Source organism: Triticum urartu, chromosome 5 (genome assembly GCF_003073215.2).
Source record: "Triticum urartu cultivar G1812 chromosome 5, Tu2.1, whole genome shotgun sequence".
Classification (NCBI taxonomy): domain Eukaryota; kingdom Viridiplantae; phylum Streptophyta; class Magnoliopsida; order Poales; family Poaceae; genus Triticum; species Triticum urartu.
The window spans coordinates 328,043,552-328,053,701 of NC_053026.1; the positions used below are offsets into that span (position 1 = coordinate 328,043,552).

Sequence of the window (10,150 nt, forward strand, 5' to 3'; positions counted from 1 at the left end):
CTGTGTGTGTATGATATAGATGGCCCGAGTGTGTGCATGCTGTGCTCTGCTCTCTGCTGATCTATGTGTTGGTGCTCCTGCTATATGTTCATGCCATACAAATGAAATTTCTGTTAATCTTCTGACATGTTGAGTTGGTTCTCTCTGTCTTCTGAGGGGGTGAATGCAAAGCAGTCTATTAAGCCAGGTACTATTGCTGAGCTAAATTGACAAAAAAATATTGGTAGCCATAGTTGTAGTTTAAGTAGTAGCGAGTTGTCTGATAAAGCCCGTTGCAACTGAGCCCGTTGCTAAATTGACAAAAAAGGTCGCCAGTGTCACTTGATATGTATGAGAATATTAAATGTATTATTAACATGATTAATATTGAACCCTTAAAGTTAATGTGGCCCCGTTGCAACGGCACGGGCGTTCTTCTAGTATTACTAAGATGACAGTACATAAGTATTTCAGGTGCATGGTAGAGAGCAGTCAGGATAGAGGGTAAATATGCTAGCTGCTTGTATAGATTACTCATGGTTCGATAACAGGATCATGAGTAGGTTGCTTTCCATGTGCAGGTGTTCTTCCGATGCCCTCCCACTCCGCAGATTGAGCATTTTGATTCTTTCCTTTTCTTTTGAGCAGTGTCCCCTCTTAGGGGACACGTTGTGCTCTTGTGACTAGGGCCACGACATATAGTGCAGAACCGTGTTCGTTTGCTTGTACTGCATCCAATACCTGTATCAACTTGTGATGTGACCTTAATTTTTTTGCTCTTTGCAGACTGGTCATCATATGGAGGCTTGTCTCTGCTGTTTGTTGGTCGACCGGCCTTGCGTTTCTGTTCTGGAGCTGATAATCCAATGAAATTTTTGACGGCGCTACCTTCATCATCGCTCATGTATCCATGTTGTGCTCCTTGGAAGAGAGTCAATTCTGTACCTTTTGTCTTCTTCATTTCAATTCTGTGTTGCAAACCCAAACCATCATGCTCAGCAGCTAAATAGGTCAGTTTATCCATTGCTGCCCTAAGAAGTTCCATCGCACAATCATATGCAATTGGATTTGCATCACCAAGTTTTACAACCTCTAAAGCATGTGTATAAAAATTTGAATGTCTGAATGTTATGGAATTGGCTGAAATCTTGTCTCTTTGTAGGTGTGACAAGTGGGTTGGAAGTATATCTCTTGCATCTTTTGTCCACCTTTTGAGGATATGCTTTGATGGAATTTTGTCTATACCCAAGAAATCAAGAACCTGCAATGCAATTTTAAATTGTTGAGTATATACGGTTTTTTGAAGCAAGCCTGAACACTGATCCTACAATTTTTGTCTCAATATGGTGATTCTGTACCTTAACTGAATGGCAGCATACAGTCCTGTGCGCTTGAAGTTACCACATTCACATGAGAGTTCTTCATCCTCAGCGACGACATGCACTATGTAGTATGTACAGTACTCTGCACCACTTCTCGTATCTCTCTGGGTGGTACCGGTGTAAGTAATATTTCGAACCATTTTTAACTTCTACTGTATTGTCCTGCTTCATACAGGATCTCACCAAAATTCTCAAACATAGCTCGAGTGTAGATCTTGCTAGCGTGGAACTCCGGTGGTGTGTTCACCTTGTACATAAAAAAATTCTTTGTTAGTTTCTAGCAAGATTCGTAAAGCTTAAATTACAAGTACTAATATTAAATGCAGTAATGAAGCAACTCACTATCTTTGTTCGTCGCTCTTCATAGTTATCATCCGCCTCTCGATCGAAAAGAAACCTCATATATTGCCTTCATATGTGCATGGGGCAGCTTGCTGGCACATATCCTTTTAAATTGTTCAGTGCATTTTCACGAAACCATTGCAGCAAACTGGATAATAAATCTATTTCGAACTCACCGAGCATCCACATACTATCTCTTGCATACATTTGGTTCTCTCGACGTTGAGCCTACTTTTTCCGTATCTTATTCCCAATCCAATTTCCCACGAATATAGGTTATAGGAGTCGTACGCCTCTCCCAATGAACCGAAGTTGTATCCAACAGCTGGTACTAGAACGGTATCTGTTCTCTTTTCCGCATATCCTCTTAATGTTTTCTCAAGGGCACATACTCTTCCAGCACAAGGTGGACGCTCGAGAGGGGCTCGCCCAATATGAACCCTGCATCATTAATACTGAATCAATCTTGAGGGTAAAGGGTTCCCTTCCTTTTACTAAAGAATACAAATTTAACACGTGAGCAACATGTAATACATCAATACATTTGGAGATTTTAAATTATTCAGGTATGTGATACAATACTAGCTTCAAAGTCGAGTACGTACAGAGACAAACTGATGTTTGCCTTCTTTTTCGTCAGGTATGTGGAGACCCTTGCAAATACATTTTTACAGTATTATAGTTGACCATGAACAGCTATGTCAGAGATCTAAAATGTCCAGACAAATCTTTAGCGTACTAGCTTCATAGTTGACCATGAACAGCTACAAAATTATGACCATCAATATATTTTCAGATATGTTTCGGCCTACTTGTTTTCTGAGTTCGGACTGAACAAGACGAACAGAGGGGTACCTTTTTGTCCACCCGGGGGCCTGACGGTCATCTTTTCCTGTTGATTGTTGTGAATCGGCCGCCGACAAGCTCAGTTCCTCGCAGCCGTTGTTCTCGGCGACCTGGATTGTAAGCGGCGCATCGCCAATATCTCCCATGCTCGATTCAACAGCTGACTGTGTAAAACAAGTATCTGGCTCACCCGCTGGATTGAAATCGCTTGATGCAAGATCCAGCAAGGGGAACCTGCAAATCGCCCCACGCATCCTTGAGTAGTTGCCGCAAAAGATTCAGAGTAAGTACGTCCACAGGATTAACTAGCAACCATACCTATCCACCAGATCTGATAAGAACTCCAGTCCATTGCCGACCTCCTCCGGCGTCGCCATGACCTCTCGTCTTTGCTGATGGCGATGTAGATCAGTCGAAATGAAGGGCCGGGGTAGGGGTTGGGGGCTCGGCCTTTGTGGTGGCCCCGAGCTGGCATTTATTTTCCTCCGCTATGTGTAGGCCGTTGTCTTGAGGGAACTTGTGTCCATCTCCGTCACGTACCGCGGTTCATATTATGTACCAACGGTACACTCCACATGCGCCGTGGACGTTGCCCCGTACGTATCGCACCTATTGGTCCCCCGTCCTCTCTATCGCCGTTTTGTATCATCACAGCTCGATTGTCTAGGAAAAAATCATCACAGCTGGATCTTGCAAATATGCTAGTACTTTTCACACACGAATTAGCTACTTTTGTGCGTGTATGTATACCACCATACCACCCCTTTGCATGATTCGGCACTCCTATTTTCATCTTTGTGAAAAGGGGCCCTTGCCCTGGCCCAAAGCAGCCACCTTTTCACCAATTCCGCTTCACCCCCTTCCTTCCTTCCTTCTATGCATATGCATGAGCTGAGGGCTTGGGACGCCGGGCCCAAAAGTTCACACGCAAACGCAGAAAACAGAGCACCATCAACCAAACCCCACTACACTCTCACGCAGAGCACACCCTTTGGCTCCCAACTCCAATGTTTCGATACTTTAGGATACCAAGAGGGGATCTAATTCACTCTTGACTACGCTCTGACTCCACTCACTCACTCCCGCATCTTCTCCCTCCTCCTTCAACCTTTGGCGCAGTTTTGGTGAACCACCACCTCAACCAATCCAAGGGAGTGAGGAGCAGAGCCAGCGTCGCCACCCAAAACCCTGCTTCTTATGCCCTCTCCGACCTCCATGCTACCACATGCCATTGCCATTACCATCGCACAGCCACGGCCGCCCTGCTGCATCCATGGCCGCCGCAGCTCGCCGCCCTCTGCTTCTCCCTATCTCGTGGGTTCTAGTGCTGCTGCTGGCCGTCCACGCGACGTCGCAGCTCGCCGTGGCGCTTGACCAGGACGGCGTGCTGCTCCTCTCCTTCAAGTCCTCCCTCCTCGCCGACCCCCTCGGTTCCCTCTCCGGCTGGGGCTACGCCGACCCCACACCCTGCGCCTGGAACGGCGTCGTCTGCATGGCCTTCCCCGCCACGTCTTCGTCGGACCAGATGAGGGTCGTCAGCGTCATCCTGCCCAATGAGCAGCTCGTCGGCCCCATCTCGCCGGAGCTGGGCCGGATCGAGCACCTCCGCCACCTCGATCTCTCCGGGAACGCGCTCAACGGCACCCTCCCCGTCGACCTGTTCCGCGCGCCGGAGCTCCGCATCCTCTCGCTCGCCAGCAACGGCATCACGGGGGGGCTGCCGGAGCAGGTCGGCCAGCTGCGCAGCCTCCGCGCCCTCAACCTCGCCGGCAACGCGCTCTCCGGCGCCATACCGGGGAACCTCACCCTGCTCCAGAACCTCACCGCCGTCTCCCTCTCCAGCAACTACTTCTCCGGCGCGCTCCCCGGCGGCGGGTTCCCGGCGCTGCAGGTGCTCGACGTCAGCTCCAACATGCTCAACGGCACGCTCCCGGCGGACTTCGGAGGCGCCGCGCTGCGGTATGTTAACCTCTCCTCCAACCGGCTCGCCGGGGCCATACCGCTGGAAATGGCGTCGCACCTGCCGGCCAACGTCACCATCGACCTGTCCTTCAACAAACTCACCGGCGCGATCCCGACGGTGGCGCCGTTCGTGGCGCAGAGGGCGACGGCGTTCGCGGGCAACGACGAGCTGTGCGGGAGGCCGCTCGACAGCCTCTGCTCCGATGCTTCCACCTCCGCCGTGGATCCCCCGAAGGGGACGGCAAAGTCGCCCCCGGCCCTTGCGGCCATACCCAACAACCCGACCGAGACGATGCCCGGCAGTGGAGCGCCGTCATCAGGAGGAGGACAAGGCAGACTGAAGCTGGCCACCATCATAGCCATTGCCGCCGGCGACGTGGCCGGCATCGCCGTCCTGTTCGCGGTGTTCTTCTACGTGTACCAGGTGAGGAAACGAAAGCAGCGGCAGGAGGTGGCGAAGCAGAGGATGGGAGCAGCGGTGTTCAAGAAGCCGGAACCGTCGGACGAGTCGCCCGACGTCGCCGGCCGGAGCCTGTCGTGCTGTCCCGGGAAGAAGGCAGGCGACGACAGCGACGACACGGAGGAGGATGTGACGGACACGTCTTCCTCCTTCGTTGCCAAGGAGGAGAACCACAAGGCAGGCGAGGGAGCGGTGGCAGCCAAGAAGGCGAAAGAGAGGTCGGTGCTGGTGACGGTGGACGGCGAGGTGGAGCTGGAGCTGGAGACGCTGCTCAAGGCGTCGGCCTACATCCTGGGCGCGGCGGGCGACAGCATCGTGTACAAGGCGGTGCTGGCCGACGGCGCGGCGCTGGCCGTGCGCAGGATCGGCAGCGAGGACGCCGGCGTGAGGCGGTTCAGCGAGTTCGACGCGCAGATGCGCGCCATCGCCAAGCTCCGTCACGGCAACATCCTGCGCCTCCGCGGCTTCTACTGGGGCCCCGACGAGATGCTCCTCATCCACGACCTGGCCGCCAATGGCAGCCTCGCAAACGCCTCCGTGAAAAGTAAGCACGCAACCCAACTCGACGTAGACGCGCCATTAATTTCATTTAGCGTTGGCTGCGCATTGCTGACGCGGCTCGATGGATCGCTGAGCAGGGAAGCCGGGGACGCCGCCGATGAGCCTCGGGTGGAGCGCGCGGCTGCGCATCGCGCGAGGCGTGGCGAGCGGCCTGGCCTACCTCCACGACAAGAAGTGCGTGCACGGCAACGTGAGGCCCAGCAACATCCTCCTGGACGCGGACATGGAGCCGCTGCTGGCCGACCTGGGCATCCACCGGCTGGTCCGCGGCGCCGGGGACAGCAGGCTGAAGCCGGCGGGGCGGTTCGGGAGCAAGCGGTCGGCCAAGAGCCTGCCGGACCTGTCGCCGCCGCCACCCGGGACAGCAGGAGGAGGGGCGAGCCCGCTGGCCGGCGCCGGGCCTTCCTCCTCCGCGGAGGCGGCCGCGCACTACCAGGCGCCGGAGGCGGCCAAGAACCCGACGAAGCCGAGCGCCAAGTGGGACGTGTACTCGTTCGGCATGGTGCTGCTCGAACTGGTGGCCGGGCGCGCGCTGACGAGCGTGGAGCTCTGCCAGTGGGCGGCGGGGGAGGACAGCGGGCAGCAGGCGTTCCTGCTGGCGGACGCGGCGCTGCGGGGGGAGATGGAGGGCAGGGAGGAGACGCTGGCGAGCTGCCTGAGGCTGGGGTTCGCGTGCTGCGCCGCGGCGCCCGGCAAGCGGCCCGCCATGAAGGACGTGCTCCAGGCCATCGACAGGATCCCGTCTCCTTCCTCCAACTCCTCCGCCTCCGCGCAGCGACAGTGACGACCTCGACCGTTCCGATCATCCCTTCCCCTTCCCCTCCTCCATTGGCCATGGCGAGTTCTGCTTGTTGATTTCTTCTCCGGTGCTCGTGGTTTTCTTGTGCTGTACACCATGATTTTTGTCCCGTCCAGTTTCTGAAAGGAATTGGTGCGTGCTCGCTCGTGCATCCCGGATGTTGATGGTCCGTTCTACTTACTTGCATCTCTCCCGATCAAACGTCTGGACACAAAATAAGACCAACATGTTATCGCCGCTGTACTAATCTCGCACCAGCCTAGAAAGCACTCGTTTGTCACCCTGGTCATCAAAGCGGTCTGCATGCGTCTTGGTCAATTGCAGCTTGGATCTTCCAAGATCCATCTACAGGAGTCCCTTGGATACATACACTCTGCATGGCCAAAACTCTGCCCAAATGGCATTCAATACGATGGTACCGAACAACCAGTACACGTCTTGCCATTTGCTTCCTTATCCCATGTTGCTATACTTGTAGGACTCCATGGAACTGTTGGGAGTAGAATCATTTTCAGGATGGATTTGTTTTGGCGGGTGTGTACCACTGGGAACACCTACTGAACTACTAGTAGTAGTACAGTACATGCCTTCTTATCGCCATTTGCTTCTTTATTATGCCTTTTCCCATGTTGCCATTATGCCATACTCGTAGCAACCTACATTCATTTCGTTTTCAGGCTACATTTGCTTTGTCGTGGCGGTGTACCATTCAGGATACCGCCGAGCATGTACTGTACAACACCCGTGATCCTTTGGGCGACGACACAAACATGGATCCCAGATATATTCTATTTGTGCATCAGAAAACTCCAAAAAGTGTTGGGACTCGGGGGATGGACATGCGAGATGGGCACCAACCACTCTCGCTCTCGGACACGCAACAAAACAATACACATACACCCACTCCTTGCTGCAGGCTGCACTGCTGCAACATTATCTTAGTGCAGTATACTTGCTGGCTATGCGTTTTGTTCCGGAGCCGTTGGGTTAAAACCTCTCCTCCCGGATCTGGTCTAGGTTGGTTACCATGGCTGTCCGTGTGGTGAAGCTAGCAGTCAAACTCCCTGGTTTTCAAGAGATGATATAGATGTACTCTGAACTGGCCACGTGAAAGGCAATGCTTTCAGATTTTGTGAAAGATAGTCTCAGAAACCATTGGTTCAAACTAGCGTGTGATGGCTCATTTGAGTCAAAAGAATTTCATAGAATATTTAGGGTTTTAGATCATTATGAATTTGCCTAATGTTGGCCATTTGATTTGCAGTATTAAAATTCTTATGATTTTTTTTCCTTAGCATTCATTTGCACTCTATTTTCAAAAGACAATTTCCATCCACTAAAGTATCTTGGCAGAATTCATTTGATTTTCCTATTTCTTGTGTTTTTCCTATTTATTTTGAAAGGACAAGTAAAAAACCATGTTTTATACAGAGGGAGCTCGTAATTACTACTTCCTCCGTCCACAAACATAATTTTATTTTGGAAAAGGAGGATAACCCCTGGCCTCTGCATCAGATTGATGCATGCGGCCATTATATTAAAACAAGTACGAACATAAGTCTGTAGTGCAAGTTTGGCTCTCAAACGGAGCAAAACAAAATGAAATAAAAATGTGCCACATCCAGCGAAAATAGCAACAGGCCAGGATGCCTACACATCTAGCCTATTAGTAGCTCGTCATCCAAATCGGTTGAAGATACCGCGTGTGACCGTCTTCCATCTGTTGCACCCAGTATCCAAACGCTCCCTGGAATCCGTATGGGTGAGTAACGACCACGCACGGATCCAAGCAGTAGCTCTGTAGATAGCCTGCAAAAAGTTGATAAAGTTTTTCCGGTTGAAGATTATGTCATTCCTAGTGTTCCTATAACCCATAATAATGTGCATACTCCTATCCAAATATGTCTCGTTATGTTTAAATCCACTCCATTTAGCCACGTTCCAAATAACGTGTTCATGCAAAATTGAGGGTTAACGTTGAAGGCTATATGTATCGTACGCCACAATAATTTTGCCAAGAGACAGTCAAGAAAGAGGTGTTCAATAAATTCATCCTGATCGCAATAACTACAACGAGGGCTCCCAACCCAGTTTTGCTTAATCAAATTATCTTTCTTCAAGATCACTCCCTTGTGCACAAACTATATGAAGATTTTAATTCTTGCGAAACTTTAGCCCTCTATATGTGAAGTGATCTCGGAATTGACCCAGTATCAATAACATCCATGTACAAAGACTTCACAGGAAAACTACCATTCACTGATAGTTTCCAAAAAAAATGGTATCCGCTTGGTTAGAGAGTTGAACTGCTATCAACATACGGACCAAGTGTAACCATGAAGTCCACCGTCCCCCACCAAAGACCTCCTGAATTGGATATTAAGGGGGGGCCGAATTCAATATTGTAGCAATATAATCTTCCTTACGTTGTACAATATGATAAAGAGCGGGATATTGGAGGCCTAAGGGCGTCTCCCCTAACCATGTATCCTCCCAGAATCTGGTCGAAAGACCAATACCAACGATGAATTTAACCCTCTAAAAAAAGGAGACTTTCACCTTCATCAATCCTTTTCAGAAAGGTGAGTCATTAGGTCTAGCATTGACCTGGGCCAGAGTCTTAGATTGAAGATATTTATTACATAAAATTTGAATCCACGTGCCTTCGGTCTCAGTGGATAGACGAAAAAGCCATTTGGAGAGAAGGCATTTATTTTTAACTTCTAAATTTTTTATCCCTAGCCCACCGTGATCTTTGGGCCTGCAAATGATATCCCATCTAGCCAACCTGTACTTCTTCTTATCCTCATCAGATTGCCAGAAAAAACGGGATCGATAGAAGTCTAGTCTTTTGCATACCCCTACTGGTATCTCAAAGAAAGATAGGAGGAACATCGGCAAACTCATCAACACCGAGTTTATTAGGACGAGGCGACCTCCATAGGACATAAGCTTATCCTTCCAGTAGCTTAGCCTTTTTTCGAAGCAATCTTCAATGCACTTCCACTCCTTATTAGTCAGGCGGCGATGATGAATGGGAATCCGTAGGTAGCTAAACGGTAGCGAACCCATTTCACAGCCGAACAGTTGTTTATATGCGTCTTGTTCCTCTTTTGCTCTCCCAAAGCAGAACAATCCGCTTTTGTTAAAGTTAATCTTAAGGCCCGATAACTGTTCAAAAAGACAAAGCACTAACTTCATATTTCTAGCTTTAGCAATATCATGTTCCATGAAAAGAATCGTGTCATCGACGTATTGTAATATGGACACTCCCCCATCCACCAAATGTGGAACTAGTCCATTGACTTGGCCATTCTCTTTAGCACGACTAATAAGGACTGCCAACATATCCGCTACTATGTTAAATAGAACAAGATACATCGAGTCACCCTGTCGTAATCCTTTAAGCATCTAGAAATAATGACATGTGTCATCATTTACCTTAATCCAACACTACCTTTCTGAGTAAAAGAATCCACCTGTTTCCTCCAAGCTTCATTGAACCCCTTCATCCGTAGGGCTTGCTGGAGAAACGACCATTTGACCTTGTCATACGCCTTCTCAAAATCCACTTTCAAAATAACCCCATCTAGTTTCTTCGAATGAATTTCATGAAGAGTTTCATGTAGGACCACAACCCCTTCTAGAACGTTTCGCCCAAGCAGGAAAGCTGTCTGTGTTGGTTGCACAACAGAATGGGAAATCTACATGAGCCTGTTCGTGGCAACCTTAGTAAAAAAATTGAAGCTCACATTAAGCAGACATATCGGTTTGAACTGTTCAATGCGCACAACCTCCTCTTTCTTTGGAAACAAATTG

The 10,150-nt window shown here is 49.8% G+C and overlaps 2 protein-coding genes across 3 annotated transcripts; one reads left to right on the forward strand and one right to left on the reverse strand.

Moving 5' to 3' along the window:
- Positions 1 to 329: 329 nt before the first annotated feature.
- On the reverse strand, positions 330 to 3,073 carry LOC125508853. Of its 2 annotated transcripts, none has more exons than XM_048673646.1 (6): positions 2,868 to 3,073; positions 2,559 to 2,783; positions 1,880 to 2,144; positions 1,704 to 1,807; positions 1,338 to 1,608; positions 330 to 1,240 (listed from the first exon to the last, which is right to left on the reverse strand). In XM_048673646.1, exons 1-4 carry the CDS (start codon positions 2,924 to 2,926, stop codon positions 1,760 to 1,762), a joined length of 597 nt encoding a protein of 198 aa, XP_048529603.1. In that variant the 5' UTR covers positions 2,927 to 3,073; the 3' UTR covers positions 330 to 1,240; positions 1,338 to 1,608; positions 1,704 to 1,759. The 2 variants fall into 2 exon arrangements, with proteins under 2 accessions (XP_048529603.1, XP_048529604.1); XM_048673647.1 differs by having other exon boundaries at positions 1,704 to 1,795; positions 2,868 to 3,066.
- A 144-nt stretch (positions 3,074 to 3,217) lies between these two features.
- Positions 3,218 to 6,482, forward strand: LOC125508851 (probable LRR receptor-like serine/threonine-protein kinase At4g37250). The gene is made up of 2 exons (XM_048673645.1): positions 3,218 to 5,515; positions 5,610 to 6,482. The coding sequence occupies exons 1-2, from the start codon at positions 3,775 to 3,777 to the stop codon at positions 6,314 to 6,316; spliced, it is 2,448 nt and encodes an 815-aa protein (XP_048529602.1). The 5' UTR covers positions 3,218 to 3,774; the 3' UTR covers positions 6,317 to 6,482.
- Positions 6,483 to 10,150: the final 3,668 nt, after the last annotated feature.